Raw genomic sequence first — 25,574 nt, 5'->3', positions numbered from 1 at the left:
ATTGGCCGGCGAGGTTCCTGCTCTGGGAGAAACTGCTAAATTTCAAAGCGTTAAGATAGAGAATCACTTGCTGCTGGGGGACTGAAGGGGAAGACTTGCTGATGGGAGACTGATGAGACGAATCTTGCAGCCGTATAGAAGGATGTCTCTTTTAGTACTCAGTATAGAGGCTGAGCTGGACTCGGAATCCCTAGCCATCGCTGCTGCTGACTTCCACATTCATGCTGTATGTGTGTCAAATGTTTTTTATTCCAGTTTTTGATCACAATATAGAGTCCTTCGACGATGACCGGTTTCAGTCTGTAATGACCATCTTCAGATCTACAATATAAAAATATACAACTGCTGGGCAGTCTATCTATCAAAACAACCCAGTATTTTATATCACAATATACTCTCATACAAACTGGGAATGTACAGATAAAATAAAGTAAAGCGAACCTGTTCTACACCATGTCCTAATGTGATAAAGCTGCAATGGCGTAGTAAAAACATATAAATACACTCAGCAAAGCATCGTCACACAGAACCGTATGTGTGTAGTAAGAATAGGTCGGCATTGCAGGCGCCTATTCGGTAGCGACACAATGATACTTAACACCCATCAGGAGCTAATTGCGCAATTTTAACGTTTTGCACACAGCTGGTTGCTTCCATCATGCATTTTGACGATCTTCCTAGCTTTCATACTTATTTTTCCGAGCTATTCTTTCTGCAAATTATTCTCATAATTGTGCTTTTATCATGCTTACACACCTTTTCCAGGGTTATATTTCACAATTAGTAGCCTTTTTCTGTTTATTAAATGTTCATTTGCTTATCTCAATGGGTAATTAATATGTTGACGCTTTTCCGTAATAAACCTGATATTTACAACGACCACTCTTTTCTGTTATAGATAGATGTTACCTCTTCCCATTAATATATCCATGTGTGACGTGGTACCCATACTTTCATGCTTGATTGGGTCATTCAATGAGGTGTTTCTGTTGTGCGACGTTGTCATTTCCACAAAATTCCCGTGTTGTTCTGGGGAGTTTCCCTTCACTGTAGGTGGTCGCCATATGTCGCACTATAGCATCTTACGTGTGCATTTGACTGTTCAACTGACATTCCACACTCATACAATACAAAAAAACACTGTCAGGCATTTTCAGAATGACGATGTGTTGATTTTCGAGACTGAACGTTGCTGAACATCGAAAATGCAGACTGCTATGTCCGAGATAGCTGCCAGGTCATTCAACATCGGGAAAGTGTCGTATCGAACGGCGAATATACAGTTCACGAATAATGTCATCATCAGTTTTGAGCTTGATTTGTTCCCAAGGATATAATTTAAACTTTATGACTATTCTTATAAGCAGCGTTAGTGCAGTAAACAGGAAACAAGTGCAGTACTAAAAACTGCGTACCATTTGAAGTGTAGAAAAACATTACAAATTTCATCAATATGTATGAGTAATGTTAAGTATGTAACCACTGGCCAGGAAATGTAGTTCGAATAGTTAAACGTATGTGAACAAAATGTAGCTAGGGAAGGCCTCTATAATTTTATTAAAATATATTTCTCAAGACACTTTTCTTATTCTGAGTTACTTTCCAGCTCACCTCAAAAGGAGTCCCAGCACTTAGAATTTCTTACAAGTTGAGAATACACAGACTGGCCCGAGCACAAATGACATTGCTCTTGTACAGTGCATATGACAACAGTGTGGAATATTTGTAATTTAATGCTTATATCTGTGTTTGAAATGATGCTAAAGCTGGTGCATGCAAGCATAACATTATTCCTAAATTTCGCATGTTTAGTAAATGAGAGCATTTGCATTAAAGATTATATTAATGGAACCAATGTTTGAATCTGATTGTAAACTCAAATCCGTCCCTGCAAACATAGCATAATTTTCATATTTCATCTTGAGTTCTAATTAAGACCTTTTGTGTTAAAGAAAAGATTAAAATTACATAAAAAATCAGTCAATACCTTCAGAAACGGTCAGTATGTACACTAATGCCACGAGGTTAACAAAATATAGATACAATTTTAGGAACTGCTTTTGACATAAACTATCGAATCGAATGTGGTATTATAAAGTTCCTGCGCATGACCAGTAGAAATACCTTAGTACAGGATATTTAGGGTTTTAATATCTCCTCCCGACAGTCACCTGAAATGATCTAGGGACACCACAAAAAGCCTAAATCAAAACTCCCAGCTGTGAACTTTAACGACATTCTTCCAGAACGCGAGTGCACTGTCGTAATTAAATGCAGCCATTGCAAAGCAGGACATCTGTGCGCGATTAGGAAATGTTCTGCAAAAAATGAGTACAGTTTGCGTATTTCGTTTTCGATATGACTTCATGTCAGTGTCACCAGCGTGAAATTTTGTGATGCATTTGGGAACGCAAGGTTCTAGAACTGTTCCACCTTCATTTATCATTGCTTTTGCAGTTGTATATTTTCACTTTTTTATCTTGTATCTTTTTGATTTTTATTTAGTTTACTAACATACGGGGATAGTACTATACAGTACTGGAGTCTGGAGTATTTCCTAACTACTGGAACACGCTGGTTTCAGGTAAGGCTTTTTAGTCGTAAATATTTCGATATATTGAACAGAATTCTCCATTTCCTCCTAATACTTCAAACTGAGATTACCTGCTGAAAAAGTAATAAAGTAACTACTGATTTGAGAATCGAATTAGTAAATTAAATAATGAATTTAAATCGTTTTTCTCTATGGTCTCGTGTCATATTTCTGAAAAATCGTATCGTCTTAATAGAACGTTGGAAGATTGACTCATGCCAATGATTCTCGACTCTGCAAAAATTAGTTAAACAACGATCTTAAACAAACATGTAAGCCACTTTCGAAATAAAATGAAATGAGTGGTTGGCATTGATGGCCGGGAGTCCCTAGCCGGGGAAGGTTTCCGCCGCGTTAGAAGTCTTTTCAGTTGACGCCAAATTGGGTGACTGGCATGTCGATGATGATGAAATGATAATGAGGACAACCCAACACCCAGTCCCCTAGCGGAGAAAATCTCCGACGCGGCCGGAAATCGAACCTGGGTATGCCGCATGGCAGTCTCACGCACTAACCACTCAGCTAAGGAGGCGGACTAGCCTATCCTGACAAAATGAAGTATCTCGACTGTCTCTTTATTTCACATTTACTATCACATTCCTAATATTAGTTATGAGGAATATTTTGAAGCCAATCTCGTTAGAATACCAAAAGTTGAGAACTAGTGACAAAATGTTAGGGCAACTTTGAATGGTACAAGAATGCGTTCACCAAAGCGAACGTCACAAACAGCCGAGGGTCAAATGTCGTCGGCGGCCCATTCAGAAGTGAGAGCTAGTCCTCCGCATAATGTCGCGCAGCCTCTAGGTTTCCTACTTTCACATGTTTTCCTGTTTATTGCGCTTCAACCGCCTCTGAACGGAGACAGAAAGGTACTTATGTCCATCACTCAGAAACATTTTCTCCCAAGGGTTCTCTGAGTGGTAAGTACGCTGCAGTTGTCACTTTCTTCAGCCAGTTTATTTCGAGTTTCACCCAGATTTTTCAGGTTTTCATTTGTGAAATGTTGACTACAGCAGAGGAAGCTCTTAATATGGTGCCATGAAAATGAGATTCAAGAGAAAGGAAATGCGAAACTGCTACAAGTTTACGAAATGTCAGCACATAAGTGACTCTGTAAGTATGTCGCATAAAAAATACACTCCTGGAAATTGAAATAAGAACACCGTGAATTCATTGTCCCAGGAAGGGGAAACTTTATTGACACTTTCCTGGGGTCAGATACATCACACGATCACACTGACAGAACCACAGGCACATAGACACAGGCAACAGAGCATGCACAATGTCGGCACTAGTACAGTGTATATCCACCTTTCGCAGCAATGCAGGCTGCTATTCTCCCATGGAGACGATCGTAGAGATGCTGGATGTAGTCCTGTGGAACGGCTTGCCATGCCATTTCCACCTGGCGCCTCAGTTGGACCAGCGTTCGTGCTGGACGTGCAGACCGCGTGAGACGACGCTTCATCCAGTCCCAAACATGCTCAATGGGGGACAGATCCGGAGATCTTGCTGGCCAGGGTAGTTGACTTACACCGTCTAGAGCACGTTGGGTGGCACGGGATACATGCGGACGTGCATTGTCCTGTTGGAACAGCAAGTTCCCTTGCCGGTCTAGGAATGGTAGAACGATGGGTTCGATGACGGTTTGGATGTACCGGGCACTATTCAGTGTCCCCTCGACGATCACCAGTGGTGTACGGCCAGTGTAGGAGATCGCTCCCCACACCATGATGCCGGGTGTTGGCCCTGTGTGCCTCGGTCGTATGCAGTCCTGATTGTGGCGCTCACCAGCACGGCGCCAAACACGCATACGAACATCATTGGCACCAAGGCAGAAGCGACTCTCATCGCTGAAGACGACACGTCTCCATTCGTCCCTCCATTCACGCCTGTCGCTACACCACTGGAGGCGGGCTGCACGATGTTGGAGCGTGAGCGGAAGACGGCCTAACGGTGTGCGGGACCGTAGCCCAGCTTCATGGAGACGGTTGCGAATGGTCCTCGCCGATACCCCAGGAGCAACAGTGTCCCTAATTTGCTGGGAAGTGGCGGTGCGGTCCCCTACGGCACTGCGTAGGATCCTACGGTCTTGGCGTGCATCCGTGCGTCGCTGCGGTCCGGTCCCAGGTCGACGGGCACGTGCACATTCCGCCGACCACTGGCGACAACATCGATGTACTGTGGAGACCTCACGCCCCACGTGTTGAGCAATTCGGCGGTACGTCCACCCGGCCTCCCGCATGCCCACTATACGCCCTCGCTCAAAGTCCGTCAACTGCACATACGGTTCACGTCCACGCTGTCGCGGCATGCTACCAGTGTTAAAGACTGCGATGGAGCTCCGTATGCCACGGCAAACTGGCTGACACTGACGGCGGCGGTGCACAAATGCTGCGCAGCTAGCGCCATTCGACGGCCAACACCGCGGTTCCTGGTGTGTCCGCTGTGCCGTGCGTGTGATCATTGCTTGTACAGCCCTCTCGCAGTGACCGGAGCAAGTATGGTGGGTCTGACACACCGGTGTCAATGTGTTCTTTTTTCCATTTCCAGGAGTGTATTTTCCACGCATTTGGCAAAAATGGTTCAAATGGCTCTGAGCACTGTGGGACTTAACTTCTGAGGTCATCAGTCCCCTAGAACTTAGAACTACTTAAACCTAACTAACCTAAGGACATCACACAGATCCATGCCCGAGGCAGGATTCGAACCTGCGACCGTAGCGGTCGCGCGGTTCCAGACTGTAGCGCCTAGAACCGCTCGGCCACCGCGGCTGGCCGCATTTGGCATCTAAAGTGATATATGTCACATACAGAAGGAAACGAAAAAAAGCGCCTAAGAATTGTTTAAAAGACAAAACACGTATCAGAGCGAGACCTATACGTCTGGATTTGAGGAACTTGGAACTTTACACAGATGTTTACTCAGTAAGTTAAAAAAAGGACACCAGACAAAAATTGGTCACCTTCAGTTGACAACAGTTTTTTACCGTGCAATAGCGCCTCTAAACTTCAAACGGCGACAGTTAGGAAAGGAGCGATTCCGTAAGATACTCCTATCTCCGACCGAACAGGCCTTGAAGGTACCTCCCGCCCCCCGTGTCATCCTCACCCCATAGGCGTCACTGGATGCTAATATGCACACTGCTCTCCAGGCCATTGTCAGTTTTCGTAACCGGAGTCGCTACTTCTCAGTCTGGTAGCTCCTCAATTGGCCTCACGAGGGCTGAGTGCACCCCACTTGCCAACAGTAGTCGGCAAACCCGACTGGTCACGCATCCAAGTGCTAGCCAAGCGGTACAGCGCTTAACTTCGTTTACGTTATGGGAACCGGTATTACCACTACAGCAAGGCCATTGGCTATAAGATTCTTCAGGGATGCCATATCTACCTGAAGACGCTCACTGATGATGAGATCCCCTGGAGCTATGAAACTGTGGGAATGTTGATTGCAACGTGTCACTCACTGTCCCAAAGACTATCCGACATTTCCTGTGAAACTGAGATCAGGCGATCTAGTAGGCCAATCGATGTGCGATAGGGTGCCTGAGAGTCCGTCAAGATAGTAACACATCATACGAGAAGAGGCAAAACAGTGATTCGTCGTAACACGCTGCACGCCTGTAATCACCTACTGTCCAGTATCTGTGTATTTTCGCCCGTTGAAGAGTGCGACTCTGTGTGCCGCTGTGAGCTCTGGCATTTTTCGAGGTAAACTTCAAACGTCAGTAACATGCTGATCCCTTCGTAATTGTCACTCGGAAAGTGGCTGAGGTGGGAACGCATTCTCCGACGGCAGCAGTTCCTGTAGGCGTTCAAACAGGTTGTCAGTGATTAGGCGTGACCCCCTCTCTGATTCACATTGGTTCGGATGTCTGACGATCACTGTTCTTACGTCGTGCTACATGGCTGCGAGTGGTACACCATTCGTTACAGACAAATTTCACAGTAAATGTTGATACACGAGTAAGTAGGGCAATTAAACTGCCAGTGCGGTCATGGGCACGTCCAGATACTCCCTTTGTCCATTCTTTTTCACGTCTCCACGTGAAACTGATTTATGAATTGTCATGCTGATAGGACCATAGTCTCCGAACTGTTCCACTTCTTTCGGCAGCACAGAACACTATAAAATGCGTTCATATCCCTACACATTTAGAGTTTTCTTAAACGAAGTATTGGGACCAGAATACAACTACGAGAAACAGCCATATACTGTAGCATCCGGCAAACCCAAATCTTTCCATCGGATTGGCACATGGTACAGCGTGATTGATCTCTCTAAATCCCTCATTTCGAGACATCCACTGTTCAGTAGGGTCGCTTTTTACATCACATCAAACGGCGTGTAGCATTGCCTACAGAGGTATGTGTGGCTCATGAGGAGCTGATTGACCATTTTAACGACCTACGTAAAGTGATTCTGCTAGCTGGACTGCTGGTAGCATTTGGAATTCACCAATGACTCGTTCCACTGATTTCATGCGAATTTTTACAAACACTCTCCACAGTTCTAGATCATCCCTGTTCGTCAGTATATGCCTAGTCTTGGTTTAGCCGTGCTTATTTCTTCGCGTTTCCACTTCATAATCACAACAGCATTACGCTGGTTGAAATGTTCCTGATGCATTTGTTACTCAGGTGAAAATCAATGACTAGTCCACGCTCGAAGTCATTAAACTCTCCTGACTAACCCCTTCTGCCGTTACTGATTCCCTACTGACAGCACAATATTCCTGGCTTCCTTTAGTACTGCCAGGTTCGCCTCACGTGATATCTAATGTCCAGTTCAGTGCTACATACGAATTTTCCCGTACTTTGATCAAATAGTGTACACACTTCACTCCCATGACTTACGTAAGCAATGAATGGCCATGTGAACCAAACAGCGAGGTCATCGCTCACATCGAATAAGGGAAGGATGGGGAGGAAATCGGCCGTGCCCTTTCAAAGGAACCGTCCCAGCATTTGCCTTAAGCGATTTAGGGAAATCACAGAAAAACTAAATCGGGATGGCCGATCGCGCGTTTGAACCGTCGTTTGAGCCCGAATGCCAGTCCAGTGTGCTAACCACTGCGCCACCTCGCTCGGTGAACGCTTGTTACCAGTTCTCCGTTCAAAAGCGACCAGTTTATCCTTTTAAGAGAGTTACTAATATTTCGTTCTGTAATCTTAGCTGGATACGATCAAACAATTCAGAGGTAGCCATTTTCTGCTGTTGAGTTTTGAATTCGTAGTTGACTCTGAGGTTTAAGGCTATTACCCGTCTCAGGTTGCATGAATTATGAGTGTAAACAATTGCTTGTACCTTCTCTGCGCCGAATCTCACCTTTGGGCGGCAGACAGACGGGCCGGATGCGCTTGCTGAAGTCGACGGGTTTGCGCAGGCGCAGCAACGCGATGTCGTGGTTGTATGTGTTGAGGTCGAAGTTGCGGTGTCGGATCACCGAGGAGACCGCGCGCATAATGGCCGGCGTGTCCGTCGTCGACGTCTGGTCGTGGTCACCCAGGAAGATCCGGATCTTCGAGCGCTTCAGTCTGCAGAATATGTGACACCAACAAATAAATCTCTGTAACCACGTCCTAGCAAACATTCATTACGTGACTGTCATCAAGAACAAGGTTTTACGAATTTTGAAACAAAAATTAAACATGAGTAACTAGTCTTGACAGTAAATATTTCTATCTTACTGAATATTCTATGATACTGTCGGAAAATAACTAAATTCTAATCTTTCGTGCACAAAGCACATATTTTTGTTTTAATGTTTGGTTTCGGCCGCACTGGCCCATCCTCATATTTACATGTAGAGAGGATGATACTCATTACTGGAATCTGCTGTTGGGCGTCCTCAAAACTGAGTTAAATTATAAAACAAGATCACTGTTTCTCCTGGTGACACATTGCCCCTTTCTGTTAACTACTTTGTATTTTCTTTCGCACAAGCACGAGCGCGATTAACCCTAGCAACTTTTATCGAACAGCTTTGGTGCAAACATAATTTGCTGGCACTGTTATGTAGCAGACTACATTATTAAGCTTTAACGTCTTTTGCACGTTGACAATGGCCAAGACTTCGTTCGTGACGTTGGTTTGAAACAACAAATCTAAACACATGTTCCTCTCACGAAAGAAGGAAACCAAAGAAAACAGTTTGCAAGCTCCTAGAGAACACATTCGACGAATGTGTGAAAACACTTTGTGTGTGTGTGTGTGTGTGTGTGCGTGCGTGCGTGCATGTGTGTGTGTGTGTGTGTGTGTGTGTGTGTGTTTGTGTGTGTGTTGTGTGTGTGTGTGTGTGTGTGTGTGTGTGTGTGTGTGTGTGTGTGTGTGTGTAAGGTGTTTTCTGTACTATATGTTCTCGGCACTTTGTTGGATCATCCTAGGCTTGTTGCAAGTGCCAAATCATGGAGAGAACGTTTGATACATTCATTATTAAATGGCGCATGGTCTTTGTCCCAAGAGGTTCTGTAGTTTTAGGTATCGTGAGTCAAGGTCTCTTCTATTTAGTTTGTGTGGTAAGCAAGGAGCATGTAAGCTTTAGGTTATATCAGTAAAACATCTTAGTAATGGAAGGAGGCCACACGGTTAGTGGCGCCCTGTCGCGCGGCCGGATTGCCGGAGGTTCGAGTTCTCCCTCGGGCATGGGTGTGTGTGTTGTTCTTGGCATAAGTTAATTTAAATTAGTTTAAGTAGTGTGTAAGTCTAGGGACCGATGACCTCAGCAGCTTGGTCCCTTAGGAATTCACACACATTTGAACATTTTAATGGAAGGAAATAATTTGGGTTTCAAAAGAAGAGTAGATATTAAAAACAGTATGATCAAAGCGTCTCATGTTCATTCATCTGAAATAGTTATTAAATATTCTTACTTTGAAACAAAAGAAAAGAAAAATGTCAATGTATTCAAATGTGATAAGACCACAGCCGAACACCAACTGCTCTCCATCTATCTGAGGACCGGAAAGCTGCTGTCCGCCTCCGACTCCAAAAGTTCTGCCCGTCGCTCTCCAACTAGTAACTGAGATAATTTAATACTTTACGTATTTCTTGCTACATTTTTTCTTGTTAGTTTTTCCCATGTGTGTAAATCTTCATAAAATAAATGTGTAGTAATCTAATTCGTCTTGATGTCATTTCGGTAGTTAATTAATGCCATGTTATTTTAATATAGATTAGCCAGTGCCATCAGCCACACTTTATGATGTATCATGCAGCGTAACTTGCTGTGACAGTGCGAGAGAGACAAAGATATTGTTTATTACTCTGTGGCGGTCAGCGCTCACATAATTATTCTTAGGATATAGAGTTTTTTGTTCTTGTTAAGAGTAATTTTTAAGGAGAGGAGAGCCATTCTTGTGATGTAAAAAATCGACGCCATTGAGAGTTTTTGATTCACATTGTAAAATATAAGTGCATATGGAAGGAAATCAGTTAATAGAACAATAAAATATTGTTCATTTCAAGAAGGTACGTCTTATTATACACCCAGCGATATACTGCTATTGTGATTTACTAATAAACACCAGCTGAGAACAGTTCCGACGGGAGTGTTCAGTTCTAGTGAAATAGTTCGATGTTTTCTTCGGAAAAGAAGTCACTTCATGGATCATTCAAATCCACAATAGTAACTGGACATTAATCAGAACTGAAAGCAATCTGATTGCTATGCAACAGAGCCTCGAAGAATATTTCTCCGTACTTTGGTTACCACTTTCAGCTCAACACGGTATCTTCAGCATCTGGAGCAGATTTCTACAACAGCGGAAGCGTGTAATCGCTATCAGTTTCACACACCGCCCTGTGTACGCTGTATGTATTTACCCACAACAGTGAACATACAGTTACTCACACACATAGAAAGACAATATTAGGTGGTGTGGGGAAACATTTCAGTATAAAGGCCCTGGTGAGCTAAACAGTAATTAGCCTAGTAATAAAGGGAGACTTTATAACTTGTATGTGAGGGACATTGTTTTCTTTTGATAATTCTGTAGTGCAAATCCTCTTTTAAATAACACATAGCTTCCGATCAGCGTAAAGGACATAGGGTATATTTCTTTATTGATGCTCAGGCATCTAACGACATTTGTATTGACTCATTAATAGAAACAAACAGCAACATGATGATTAGTTCCTCCCCACATAGTAACTGAAGTGTTTCAAGGTAAATTTAGAGAGATATGAGGCAGCACAAAGGCTTACGATGAGTCGTTTACCACGCAAACCACTCGTGACTGAAACAGGTTGGTTCAAATGGTTCTGAGCACTATGGGACTCAACTTCTGAGGTCATTAGTCCCCTAGAACTTAGAACTACTTAAACCTAACTAACCTAAGGACACCACACACATCCATGCCCGAGGCAGGATTCGAACCTGCGACCGTAGCGGTATTGCGTTTCCAGACTGCAGCGCCTAGAACCGCACGGCCACTTCGGCCGGCACTGAAACAGGAAAAGGGTAAATGACAGTTGTGCCCTCTGTCACACAGCTAATGTGGCTTGCGGAGTGTCGATGTATATGTCGATGTCATCTCTCTCAGTGAAACTTCATTAAACCCCACGATTCTTTAAAGAAACGAACTCCCTGGTATAAAACAGCTTGAGACATGTGATTATTTCACAAATTAGTTAATAGTTACATATTTAATGTTAAGCATATAAGCCACAAAAGTTCGGAAAAGGTTTGAAATTACTTAAAAATTTGTTGGAAGTCGCTAAAGTGCTCTCAGTCCCAAATACTGGATGAATATACACTGATCAGCCAAAATATTATAACCAATGCCCAACGTGACGTGGATGCCGCCTGGTGGCGTTGTGGGCACGTGACACGGTGACAAAAGCATACAAGCGAGCGGACACGGACATGATATTACCATAGCGAAGATATGGGCTGCAAACGGAGAAATCCATTGATATAAGCGATTTTGACAAAGGATAGATTATTATTACGCAGAGCCTGTGAACGGATATCTCGAAAACGGCGAAGCTGGTCTAATGCTCACGTGCTAGTGTTGTGGGCACATACGGAAAGAGGTAGAAGGACAGTAAAACTACCACTACGTGCTAATTGGTTGGACGTCCACGTGGGGTTCAGAGGCTTGTGTCCTCTGTAATGTAGGATGGACGGTGATCTGTGGCATCTCTGCTGAAAGGGCACAATGCTGTTTCACGCACAAGTGCTTCGGAGCAGACCGTTCATCGTGCATTGTTGAACATGGAGCTCCGCAGCAGATCACATATACAGTACGTGTTCACTTGCTGATCCAACGACATTGTCAATTACGACTGCAGTGGGCACGGGAACATTGATCGTCGATCGGTCAGTGGGAACTTGTTGGCTTTTCGGCTGAATCATATTTTTGCTACAGTAGGTCAATGGTCGTCTCCACAAACGCCGCCATCGGGGTGAACGGCGGCTCGAAACGTGCAGCGCGCCACTGACGCAGGCTGGTGAAAGCAGTATTATGCTGTGGGAGACATTCGACTATGCTTGCATGGGACCCGTGGTAGTAATGAAGACACACTGACAGCTGCGAACCACCTGTGTCCCTTCATGCCTGATGTCTTCCCCGATAGTGATATCATCTTTCAGAAGTATAAATGTCCATGTCTCTGAGCCAGAATGGTGCTACAGTGGTTTGAGGAGCGTTATAGTGAAGTCGCGTTGATGTCTCGGCGACCAAATTCGCCTGATGTGAACCCTAAGGAACTCATCTGGGTCACTATTGGCCACCATCTCCGCCACGCAAATCAGTGGCCTGTAATTTATGCGAATTACATGATCTGTGCGTAGACATCTAATGCCACATACCTCCATAAACCATCCAGCAAACTGTCGAATGCCTGATACGCAGAATCAGTGATGTGTTTTGTTCCAAAGACGGACAAACTAGCTATTAAGCAGGTGGTCTTAATGTTTTGGCTCATCAGTGTAATCTGGAAATTTGTGCGCCGTCACTTGCGCTGCCTCAAGACAAACACACACTTCATAACTCTAATATTTGTCTTACTGTTTTAAGTTATAAGTTAAGAAGAAGAAACTTTCTTGGTTACAGGGGTGTATTTATTACTTATTTACTAATAACGCATTTCGCCTGATTAAGATATCTTCAGATTGGCTGAATGTTAGGTAGTGTTAGGTACCTGGGATGCTATCTATTATTCAGCCAATCTGAAGAAACCCGTATCAGGCGAAACGCGTCTTTGGTAAATAAGTAATAAATACAGTCCTGCAACCAAGACTGACTGTTTCTTCATCGTATATTACTGGTTGGTGGTACACCAACCAGTACTGTTTGTTAGAAAACCTTTAACATAACAGTATACCTATTCATGGGTAGATAATGACAGCAATTTAAATTTTTAAATTCTGTTAATAATTACGGGAAATATTGAAAATGGAATTTTCCTTGCCATTGGATATTGGAAATTTGTGTTAAGTTCCCATGGGACCAAACTGCTGAGGTGATCGGTCCCTAGGCTTACACATTACTTAATCTAACTTACGCGAAGGACAACAGACACACCCATATTCGAGGCCTTTCCACTGGAAGCCTTAAGATATGCAACCTGCAACCGGTTCCGTGTTTTGGGATAGTGGCTTAGTAATATAGACTACAATCGTTTATCAGTATGCTGTTCTTTCGAGGCCTCTCAAACGCCATGAAAAAATGAAAAAGAAGCAATTTCCGTAATAAAAACCATTGGTCCCTTATTATCTCATTAAATAAAAAAGCTGTGTAAAACAGTTATAGCCTTTAACTAAATAGAAAATACTTCGTGTTTCGTAAGAGGGTGCAAAAATTTAACAGGACACAGAGGATGCTCCACTGAACAATTTCAGTAGGGAACCTGGGTTCAAAGAAGCCAGCTTAAAGAGATAATAGGAATAAAATCACATTCTGTGTACATTTTTTATTTACATAAGTTAATTGCAAATACCATTATTGACACAATGAACGCACCCTTTGCATTGTACCTTACAAACTGTGGTGAAACTGACGGCCATCAGCCTCAAAGCAAGCATGACATCGCCGAACAGGTTTCTGGCACACCCTGACAAATATCCCTGGTGTGTTTCGGATCGTATCCAGGCAGCTACAATTCTGCCATCTAATTCCATCTCCGTATCCACTGGGGCTTCATACACAAGTGACTTTAGATATCCCCGTTGGAAATAATCACGATGATCCAGATCAGGCTGTATGACGTGCATATTTCTATTGTATATTGTCAAACCACAATTTATGAAAGATGTTTATATTTTATTAATAGGATTAAGTAGGAATAATTAATACTGATGTTGGAAATAATTGTGGTAGCAGGGAATGTCTGCACCAAAGTATTGTTGGCAGGAGAGACCGCACATTGATATAATTTTAAAAAAGGGCGGGAGAGACCGCGTATGGATACATTTTAAGAAAAGAGCGGGAAGGACTGCGCATTGATACATTTTGTAATGGTAGCAGGGATTGTCTGCACCAGAAAGAATTGTTGGCAAGAGAGACCGCACTTTAGCGTTCATAGGAAGTCAGTCGTAAACGAGATGTGAAGCGAGTCGGTAGCAGGTCTGAAGCGAGAGGTTGAGAGGAGCGGTGTGCCTGCAAGCCACCAGTTATGATTTACGAGAGATTATAAACGGATGTACAGAGACATCAGCTAACTATTATCGTAAGAGGAACTAATATTATTGACTTATTGTTTTGAGAAACTCAAGGCTACTGAAGATACGTTTGCGCAATGCTAGTTGTAAGATTATTGTAAAAAGTAAGTCCCATTTGAACATTTGTAAAATCATTTCATTCAGAATATAATTAATTTTTGCCAGCAATATTGCATTACTGATTAAAACATTGGCTCTGAGCACTATGGGACTTAACATCTCAGGTCATCAGTCCCCTAGAACTTAGAACTACTTAAACCTAACTAACCTAAGGACATCACACACATCCATGCCCGAGGCAGGATTCGAACCTGCTACCGTAGCGGTCGCGCGGTTCCAGACTGAAGCGCCTAGAACCGCTCGGCCACCAGCGGCCGGCCATTACTGATTATAATCCATCCCAAGAACCATCAACGTAAAATTTTGCAAAATTTTATTGTTGTCAAGAAAAAGTTTAAGTATGAATTACGTAACTTCAGTCAAATTAATTAAAGATTAACGTCAGGTTTGTTATTAAAGAATAACGTACCGGTACTGCTCCATCCTATTGTACTGTACATCTCTGAATAGCACTGAGTAAAGAATGCGTCTGTTGTTGATTCATAGCACGTTCTGTCAGGGGACATTGATTGTAAAGACGATACAACATAGCCGCCTTATGGACAAGTAAATCAAAGAAAACCTGCATGATGACTTCCTGGTACTCAGGCTCGTCCTTCTTTCCTTGCAGAAAATCAAGAATGTACATGTAAATAAACAGCACTTGTACGCATGTTAGTTGTAAATAAGCTGGAAAACAGTAAAGCTAGACAAAGCGGTAGACAAGATTACTTCCTCATCTCCTTCAGTTGTCTTCTCTGGTCACAGGTTCCCTAAGTCAAATTGTTCAGTGGAGCATTCTCTATGTCCTGTTACATTGTTGAACGCTCTTACGGAAACTTTCTGCGTGTTCTGTTACTTGCCCAAATCTTGTGTGTGTACACAGCAGTTCAGTAGATATACACTCCTGGAAATTGAAATAAGAACACCGTGAATTCATTGTCCCAGGAAGGGGAAACTTTATTGACACATTCCTGGGGTCAGATACATCACATGATCACACTGACAGAACCACAGGCACATAGACACAGGCAACAGAGCATGCACAATGTCGGCACTAGTACAGTGTATATCCACCTTTCGCAGCAATGCAGGCTGCTATTCTCCCATGGAGACGATCGTAGAGATGCTGGATGTAGTCCTGTGGAACGGCTTGCCATGCCATTTCCACCTGGCGCCTCAGTTGGACCAGCGTTCGTGCTGGACGTGCAGACCGCGTGAGACGACGCTTCATCCAGTCCCAAACATGCTCAATGGGGAACAGATCCGGAGATCTTGCTGGCCAGGGTAGTTGACTTACACCTTCTAGAGCACGTTGGGTGGCACGGGATACATGCGGACGTGCATTGTCCTGTTGGAACAGCAAGTTCCCTTGCCGGTCTAGGAATGGTAGAACGATGGGTTCGATGACGGTTTGGATGTACCGTGCACTATTCAGTGTCCCCTCGACGATCACCAGTGGTGTACGGCCAGTGTAGGAGATCGCTCCCCACACCATGATGCCGGGTGTTGGCCCTGTGTGCCTCGGTCGTATGCAGTCCTGATTGTGGCGCTCACCTGCACGGCGCCAAACACGCATACGACCATCATTGGCACCAAGGCAGAAGCGACTCTCATCGCTGAAGACGACACGTCTCCATTCGTCCCTCCATTCACGCCTGTCGCGACACCACTGGAGGCGGGCTGCACGATGTTGGGGCGTGAGCGGAAGACGGCCTAACGGTGTGCGGGACCGTAGCCCAGCTTCATGGAGACGGTTGCGAATGGTCCTCGCCGATACCCCAGGAGCAACAGTGTCCCTAATTTGCTGGGAAGTGGCGGTGCGGTCCCCTACGGCACTGCGTAGGATCCTACGGTCTTGGCGTGCATCCGTGCGTCGCTGCGGTCCGGTCCCAGGTCGACGGGCACGTGCACCTTCCGCCAACCACTGGCGACAACATCGATGTACTGTGGAGACCTCACGCCCCACGTGTTGAGCAATTCGGCGGTACGTCCACCCGGCCTCCCGCATGCCCACTATACGCCCTCGCTCAAAGTCCGTCAACTGCACATACGGTTCACGTCCACGCTGTCGCGGCATGCTACCAGTGTTAAAGACTGCGATGGAGCTCCGTATGCCACGGCAAACTGGCTGACACTGACGGCGGCGGTGCACAAATGCTGCGCAGCTAGCGCCATTCGACGGCCAACACCGCGGTTCCTGGTGTGTCCGCTGTGCCGTGCGGTGATCATTGCTTGTACAGCCCTCTCGCAGTGTCCGGAGCAAGTATGGTGGGTCTGACACACCAGTGTCAATGTGTTCTTTTTTCCATTTCCAGGAGTGTATTTGGTTGTCCGGCTTGAATACTATACGGGGTAATAATGTAAGGTGTCAGGCAAATCCAACACCTTCCATGAAAATCCTGACATGGTAAGCAAATCCAGTAGTATGTCACATAGCTCCGAATAAATCGTGACATTAAATTAACCAAAGTAATACGAGTAACGAGTGAGCAAATGGAATACCACAGACTAACACAAGAATGCCTAAATGCATGTCATACCTTCCCACCATGAGACAGACGCAGTTCCGAGGGGAGAAACGAGAACAGAAGCCGAGAGCAGAACCGTGTTAAGCTGGATGGCCCTACGATAAGGGCGGACGGACACCCATGTCGCCAGCTAACTGCTAGGACCACACCACCCGCAAGTTTTAGCGTACGACTTTTTTTAGCGTGAGACTTTTTCGCGTCTCTGTTACGTTGCAAACTTTAAAAAACATTGCCCCACCGTGAAAAGTATAACGTTTCTCATTGGATAGACAGAATTTTTGTAGGCAGAGCTTAAGGTTAACATTGAGACCCTGATTGGTCAGATGAAAACACAGCCAGATAGTTTTTTCTTAAACCAACTTCGGTAAATTGTAGTAAGGAGAAGTTAGGAGAGAGTTGTTTCCGAGACGGCGAGGTGAGCGGAGCTGTGCTGTCCGCCGCCCCCTGACGAACACCGACAAGGAAATGAACGCACGCGATGCCGCATAACAGCGCATGAAGCTTCACTCAGAACTGCAGAAGTCTCATCTGTTACACCCCCTTTTTGCGTAATACTAGTGTCGATCGTCAATTAAAGCTCATGGTGTTCACATTTGCCAATTTAAGTGAAAATCTGAAACGCCATGATTTTTCTGTTATATAGTTATTGAGAAGCCACATCAGCCACTGTAATTTACGACAAGTTAGATAAGTAATTAAAGATAATTGAGGGTCACTGTAGACCATTTTGATAGTTTTCTCTCTTGTGAAACTTAATTTAAACCTAGATAGCCGGCCGCGGTGGTCTAGCGGTTCTAGGCGCTCAGTCCAGAACTGCGAGACTGCTACGGTCGCAGGTTCGAATCCTGCCTCAGGCATGGATGCGTGTGATGTCCTTCGGTTAGTTAGGTTTAAGTAGTTCTAAGTTCTAGGGGACTGATGACCACAGATGTTAAGTCCCATAGTGCTCATAGCCATTTGAACCATTTTTTTGAAACCTAGATTATGGATGTGATATGGCATAGGTCATCCTTCGATCCATTGTAGAACTTGGAAACCCATTCAGGGAATATTCGTTCACATTTTTGTTGAACGCAGTTGGTTTTTACCATCCTGTATTAAAACATTTCCTTCTATCAATAGTGCAATTTATAAACAATGTTTTGTGAGTAGAATAAAATTGCCAAAGGTAAAGTTAACTGCATTTTCGGCGTTATTTTACCAGCTAACTAAAAATAGGAAAGCTTTGAACCCCTTCCACTAAATTTAGTTAGTGTTAAGATTCTTTTACAGGGAGTGCAGTGGAGCTGACGCTGAAATCATTAAGTATTTGGTTATATCATCGCTAGTCTCACTGAACTCTTCTGAATTCTACATGTCATGTGTGGTCTGGCGTCTCCTTACCAGCAACAGGTCCCAGGTTCAAACTAGTCAATTCCCTAAAAAACACGCTCAGAGCGTCGTTGCGCGAAAGTGGTAGGGAGACACGATATAGAACAAACAGACACCACGCAGAATGTTAGAATAATATCGAATAAATTCATGGCGTTATACGGAGTACAGGAATGAAATGAAGTAGCGCTCTTCGCAGAAGACGAAGCCACATTTGGTTAACCAGGCAGTCCGATAGTGAGCTGGTGAAGTATGGCATGGAGTGTAGTGTGCAGCATACCTGCGGACGCAGTGTGCGGCGGTGAGCACGTAGTCGCCGTTGAGCAGCGAGGCGCCGCATTGGAACCGGCCGTCGTACACGAGACGCGCCACCCACGGGTAGCGGTTCACGCCCGTCGGCCGGCCCCCTACGATGCGAACCTCGTGGTTGGCCACACCGCACTCTGCAACAGCCGGCACACTTGCTTGTACTGTACAGTAGCAGCACCAGGCGACAGGCCTTTGTAGCCAGGCGTTGGCCAGGCGGTGAGGACGCGTCACAGCAAACCACTGCTTCACATCTCATGGCCCACAGGTGAGGCCGTCAAGCAGGTACCAGGCCAAGCTGCGTTCACTGCTAACGTCATTTGTGACTGCGAACAGTTTTACCTCTAATAACGTAGGTATGGAAGACGCTACACAAGCAGAGCTAACAACTGTTACTACTTAGTTCTTCTAACAAAAAAAAAAAGAAGTTGGCCAGGTACGAGTAGGACTCGCTCTCTGAGGGTTGCTGACAAACTTATGTGTATAGATACTTCATCCACCCCAGAAGTCCAGAATATCGACGATTTTTGCCAGTAGGCAAGATACCGGTCCCGGGAATGTTTTAATTTTAAGTTTCAAGTCGGATTACGAGTGTCATATAACTCAAAATAAACAATTTTCTGATGTTTTCCTTTACTTGCACTATTTCTTGCAGAATGTCATTATTCTAAGTAAACAGTATGTACCTTACAAGTTTCAATGAGTGAGTTTGCAGATATCAAAATGTGACAGAAGACTGTATCTTTTGATTGCATTGTCTTACAAGCTTAATATTTTTACACCTTAGTATAAAGGCCATCAAACAACGTTGTTTTGAAGGCCAGTTGTTAGTATGGTTACCACCAAAGTAATTTTTCCACAAGACAAGAGGTGTAGAATCACTTCAAAAGTGGAATGTAACCTTAGTATGAATTTCGGATTTATGCGTCTATCCATTCCTGAGGAAAAGGGCCCTAAAATAGACTGTCAAAGAGACATATACAGTTGGATAGCAAATGACAAAATTTTTTTTTCGTGTGATATAATTGCAAAGTCACAATTTCCGGATTTTTTTCTTTAGTTTTACTGTGAAACCCTGCTCTTTGCCAAATATCATGGTTCTAGGTCAACGGGAAGTACTCTACAGGTTTTGATGTGTTAGTTTTCGAGTATCAAAATATGTGACATAAATGGCCGTATCTTTTGATTGCATTGACTTAGAAGCTTCAGTTTTTACCACCGCTAAGAAACCGTAATCCTATAATGTGACATCAGTTTCAACTTGATAATCTACCCGTGTTTGAGAAAATTGGTTTTAACAGTCGGACAGACGGACAACAAAGCGATTCCATAAGGGTCCTGTTCCTACCGACTTAGGCACGAAATTCTAAAAATTAAGTAGTATCAGTAAAATCAAGTGATCCCTCCGTTGTTAAACGCTTAATTAATCCTTTTGCTGGTGCATTTGTTTTTTCTTGTAGCTAATCAAGCAAATTAATTTTTTTAGACCGTATTAGGATTGTGTTCAACTGACTTTATTAAATTTTTGATATTTTTTTTATGTTTTCGGACCAAAAATATGGTGGTAAGTATTATTCCCACTGCCCTTTTGTGAGCTGTTTTGTCTTGCCGTTACACAAGTTTCGAAATTCTCTTGATGACGTAAAACACTCGCAGCGTCGGATTTGAAAATTTTGCGATTTCCGCTCGCTCCCATAAGTATATTAATACGTATCAAGTCACAGTACAGCAGTAAGTATTGTAGAAACGAAGCAATGTGTTTCACCTTCACAACTGACAACAGCAGTGACCTCACGAGAGAGAGAAGCAGTTTTACATACCTAGTACACCGTGCTACCACAAAATGTCAGGATCATCCACAGGTTGTAACACATAATCCCATGAGCGTAGTGAAACATTTAAATAGTTCTAAGTTTGCATACCACAGTCCACATAAAGAAATATCACTCTTGAAGTAATTGTACATCTCTCGTCTCGTGGAAAAATTGCTTCGATGGTAACCATACTAAGAACCGGCCCTCAAAACAACGTTATTTGATGGTATGTATACTTCCCGCGACCAATGAAAGACAAAATAGACATTTAGCAACACCTAAAAGCTATACTTCGCAACAAACAGGAACTACAGGTGGTGCCACAAATACTACTAGTTGCCAGCAGCGTACAGAGATGGTATGATGTATTCCTGTGAATGCAGTAAACAAATACAGTTGGTGGTAAATATGTATCCCGTTGCCCACGAGAAACACACGACTTGGCATACTGATCATTCTTACACTAGCAATTTTTTTTTAACTCTACCTATAACGTAGCAATAGTTTTACATACATATATGAAATACCATGGTATGTATTTTTCAGTTTTCCTATTTTTTCCCCAACATGCTGAAGGATACTGTATCTAATGGAAATGACTACGAACTAACAGTATAATCGTTTTATGCCTAAATGCTAAACTTATTTATCCATGCCTTCATTGTGAAAAAGTACCCTTATTTCATTTTTAGAATTTGTTTTTGTAATTACCAAACCTTTTAATTCATGACATTCGTTTTGGTTTCTCAGTCAGCTTCTCCGATTAGTGAAATCGATTCTATTCTACTGCGTTTAGAACTGTTTTCTCCAATGTCGAATTTTTTGTGCCTCAGGCAAAGTGATGACTTTTGTACCACAAATAATATAACGGAACTAATTCTGCATTTGTTCTATAGTAAGTGCCAAGTTTTCTTTAAGAGGAATTTTTAACCGAAACAGCTTCAAAATTCCTCTACATAGAGAATTACGCTTCCAGCAGATAGAAGCTACCAATAGTCACATATCTTCGATTGTGAACACTTCCACTATAATGTCCATCGGATATTTGGTTAGTGCACTTGCTATGAAATTCACGAAGGTTGAGACTAAGAGCCAAATTTGTAAACCTCACAGCTTCTCTTTTAAAGATTTTTTTCCTCAAAGGCACGGCATCTCTTTTTTATGAAACGATGATGCTTAAAATTCTGAGGTTTGAATAGAGACCGTTTTCCTGTACTAAAGACAAATGAACTAGCAGAGTACTGTATTTAAATTTCCTTCTTTGAATCGACGGTACAAGGAAATCGCGTCAGAATATGAGATAAACAAAGCCCTAAGAACTGATGAAGTCTACTCGTAATTACTTGAGAAATGGGGTGTAACTTCTCACTTACGAATATAATGTATTTTCTGCCTAACGAGATCAGTTTGTGAGCATGATAGTTCAGGACACAGCAAGCCTGTGTAGACTGAATGTGTTTCTGATGAAGAAATAAATTTAATGATACGTTTGTGAAGCTCATTTTTGGAATCGTTTCGTGGTGATGTCTAGCTTAATTTTCATTACTTACGTTTAAAAGTTACAAACAATACACCATAGCACTATATTTTCAACTAAGAAAACTCAATGAATTAGGTAAACAAGTTGCAGCAATTAAATCAAAGTACACAGTACTCTTTTGTCGTCCAAAAAAGTGATGTCTATACTTGTGGTAGTTACCGCTTATGCAGTTACCCGGTAACATACTCAAAACTGTTTGAACCAAATCTATTTACATGCCACATTAAGGTTAAAAAGAAAGAAATTTATCCGCTCTGTAAACTATAATTTCGGGCAAGTTTTACTTTGTATCAACTATTGAAATATGAAATACTGAAAGGTTTTCGCTCAAGTCCTCTGGTACATTCCGTCATTAGGCACCATAAGTTTTCAGTCAAACATTCACATAAATTGTTAAAGGGCTAAATCATATTCGATTGACTATAAAATATAATTACTTCTAGGCTGATGGATGCGTCAGAGCATGCTAGGAGTCATCACTACCGTGGGGCTAGTACTAGAGAACTGTTACTTAATAGGAGAGTCATGGAAATATGCGCTCCCAGTGTGGTCTTATACTCGTAGATGTCTGTCACTCCGGTAGAAGACACAGGGAAATGTGAACTCCTAGCATGATCTAATAGAGGACCGTTACCCTAGTAGGACAGTAATGGGAATGTGTGCTCCTAGCATGCTCTGCCAGAGCTCTGTTACTGAAGTAAGACAGTAATAGAAATGTGCACTCCAAACACGCTCTACTACAGAACCTTTACTCAATTATTAGTCATGGTAATGTGTTGTTGGACTGAGACACATTCCGAAGTGTATCATCACTTGGGGTTCTATTAGTTCTTCATGTTCTACTGTTCATAAGTGGTCTGTTACGATCGTATCGAACGGGTTGTGGATCATATACAGAGATGAAAGTTCTGGAAATTCATCCTCGCATTGTTGGTGAGGATCTCCAAGATATACTACAAAATTCTATTACTTTTAACTTCATCTAACTAATTTTCTTTCATGAAATCAGTCAGAAATGAAAACATTTCGCAGCTATCTTCTCCATCTGGGTTTTCAAAGCTTCAAGTTTTGTCTTAAGACAAAAGCCCATTCTCGTTTAGAAAGATATCATTAAGACGTTGAAATGATACGTTAAGAGCATTCAGTTTCTCATAAAATGTTGGTCAAGTAGCACAATATCTGTTGCCTTTTTTCGTCCAGAAACAGAGCCGAGAATGTAGGACTGCTGTTCAGTAGGAAAAGACGAGGTTCATCCTTCAGCTCCACAATGAAATGAGGCAACCAACGTAGTTCCGTGTGCAATAGAAGCGAATCCTGAGTGGAACCCATGTCATCACAAACAATGGAAAATAGCCTACTGTTTAAAGGTCGTGAGCCGTCGGTCTGGTAACGCGCGCCGCGGAATTTGAATCCCCGCCAGACGTCATGGTGTCTGCACCATCGTGCCATAAGCTGTGGTGGCGCACGCCTCCTGGCGCGCATTTAGTGTGAGGGCGCCACAGTGGAACATGTGATTCCAGCGGCCAACAGCGGCGCCCGCAATACTTGAGCGCCTGCCTCTCGCTCAGCCAGCCCCATTCACCTCCTGTGTTTTTTCCCAAGGGCACCCTCTCTCCCTTCTCTCCCTCCTCCTTTTCTCCATCCCTCCTCTCTCCCGGTCCTCCCCAACCCCCCTACCTTCTTTCCTCCCCCCCCCTCCCATCTCCTCTGGCACTGGCATCTACACCCTCTCCTCCCCTCTCCCTCCAGCCCTCCTTTTCCCCCTTTTGGCAGGACCCCGGACTCATACACGTATAGTGAACTTTCGCGCGCTGGAGATCATCGCCTAGTGTTTGTGTGTGCCGTCGTGTTCGTGTTACAGTGTTTCATCGTTTGTGTTCCATCGTTCGCGTGTGTCGTCTCTGTCATCTCTGTGCGTGTCCACGTTTCTGAACGTTTTTATTTTGGACACTGCGCCCGTGAACGGCTCCATGTGTTTTAATTTTGTATGTCTACGTTTGTATATCCACCATGTCTGTTTTTCGATTGTCTCCTTTTGTATCATTAGTCATATCTGTAGCCGAAGAGCGGTGTAGTATGCCGCTGCCGGCCTACCTGTATCAGGTGTGAAAATAACAATAAAGAAAAAAAAGCTCAGCCAGCCAGTCTAACCTCGCGTAAGTTTCTGGACACATCGCTTCGCCTTAGACAGCTTATTTACTTACTTGTTCTGTGTACGAGTGGACGTGGTTGTCTTGTTTTGGTTCGTACTCTGTTGTCTGTTCTAGTTGTGTCTTAAGGTCCTCCGTTGGTCGTGTCCGTCCTCTCCTGTTGTTGTTGTTCGCTGCCCACTCCGCGGGTGCTGCCGTGCTTTCCGTCACTTCAACCCCGAGACCGTTCCGGTCGCCGTTGCAACAGTCGGGTTCGGCCTTCTATCGATTTGGGCCCTTGTTGAAGATCTTTGTGTGGATAACTTTGGAGGTACGCCGGCGGCGTACAAAAGCCGCGAAACAGGCTTTTGGGCAGTGAGTGTGTGATGTGTGGTTTGCAGAGCGAGTCGGCCGTGGGTCTGGGTGGGGGTGGGGGGTGGAGTTCTGAATGGTGCACGAGAGAATGTAGGCAGTCTGATCTCTTGTAGGCTTAAGGAGTGGACGGACGGCAGCCATCCTGCCCAAGTTAAGTAACTTCCGTGTATGACTTAGTCTCGCTGTTCCCCTTCCCCCCCGCCCCTTCCCGGTGAGGCTTACGCAACCATTACTCATAATTAATAGCAGCTGTTTAAAACTCATTTGGTTGGAAAGTGATTAGTGAGTTTTGGCTAACTGTAGCTGCCTGTTCAGTGACTGTTAATTGTTTTTAAAATTTGTAATTTGCTGTCTACTGAATGACAGTGGGTTCATAATCAGTTGCAGCTATTTAAAGATCATGTGCTTAAAATCTGATCACTATATCTTGTCTAACTGTAGCTGCTTATTCAGTGACTGTTGATTGTTTTTTTTTATTCTGTATTTTGCTCTCTACTGAATGATAGTGGGTTTATAGTTAATAAAAGCTATTTGAAAATCATTGTCTTAAAATCTGATCAGGGAATTTCGGTTAACTGTAGCTAACTATTCAGTAACTATTATATTTTTTTAATTCTGTACCTTTTCTGTCTATGGGGTGACAGTGGGTTCACAATTAGTGGCAGCTATTTAACATTCATTTTACTTAAGTCTGTTCAATCAGTTTTACTGTTGATTGTTTTTAAAACGCGTTCGACTTGAAGAAAGACAAGCTATGTATTAAAGATGATGAACGCTGAAGCAGTTATGTGGCAACCCTATTCCTTCCATTGAGGTACCCCAATCTCAAATCTTCCTTCCCGAAATCCTAGTCATTAGGTAGTGCTTTCATAAAATTTACAATACTGACAGCATCGTTCAGCACATTATTGACTTCTGGTTATACTTCTTTGGATACCAATGCCCTCCTGTATATCATGCACTGTGTGGATTTTACAGAAGGAGAAACAGGACATCCTCTTGCCATGAACCCCTTTTAAATTCCAATAAGTGCTGCCATCGCATCGCGACATATACCAACACAATTTATCCATCACAGATTGTTCTCAGCGAAAAAGGAATTCACAAGGAAGAAAATAAGTTTGCCTGTGGTCCTCTTTTCCACCGAT

At 43.5% G+C, this 25,574-nt stretch overlaps 1 protein-coding gene across 1 annotated transcript in view; it reads right to left on the bottom strand.

The window, feature by feature from the left end:
* Positions 1–25,574, bottom strand: part of LOC126481382 (trypsin-1-like) — a 112,956-nt gene that overhangs the window by 20,861 nt on the left and 66,521 nt on the right. The window contains exons 3-4 of the mRNA XM_050105096.1: positions 18,543–18,705; positions 7,925–8,133 (exon numbers count right to left, since the gene is read on the bottom strand). Of these exons, the coding sequence (XP_049961053.1) occupies positions 7,925–8,133; positions 18,543–18,705 (372 nt within the window). The remainder of the gene's footprint in view (positions 1–7,924; positions 8,134–18,542; positions 18,706–25,574) is intronic.

This window comes from Schistocerca serialis, chromosome 5 (assembly GCF_023864345.2).
Source record: "Schistocerca serialis cubense isolate TAMUIC-IGC-003099 chromosome 5, iqSchSeri2.2, whole genome shotgun sequence".
Lineage (NCBI taxonomy): Eukaryota > Metazoa > Arthropoda > Insecta > Orthoptera > Acrididae > Schistocerca > Schistocerca serialis.
This window is presented reverse-complemented; position numbering and strand designations above follow the sequence as displayed.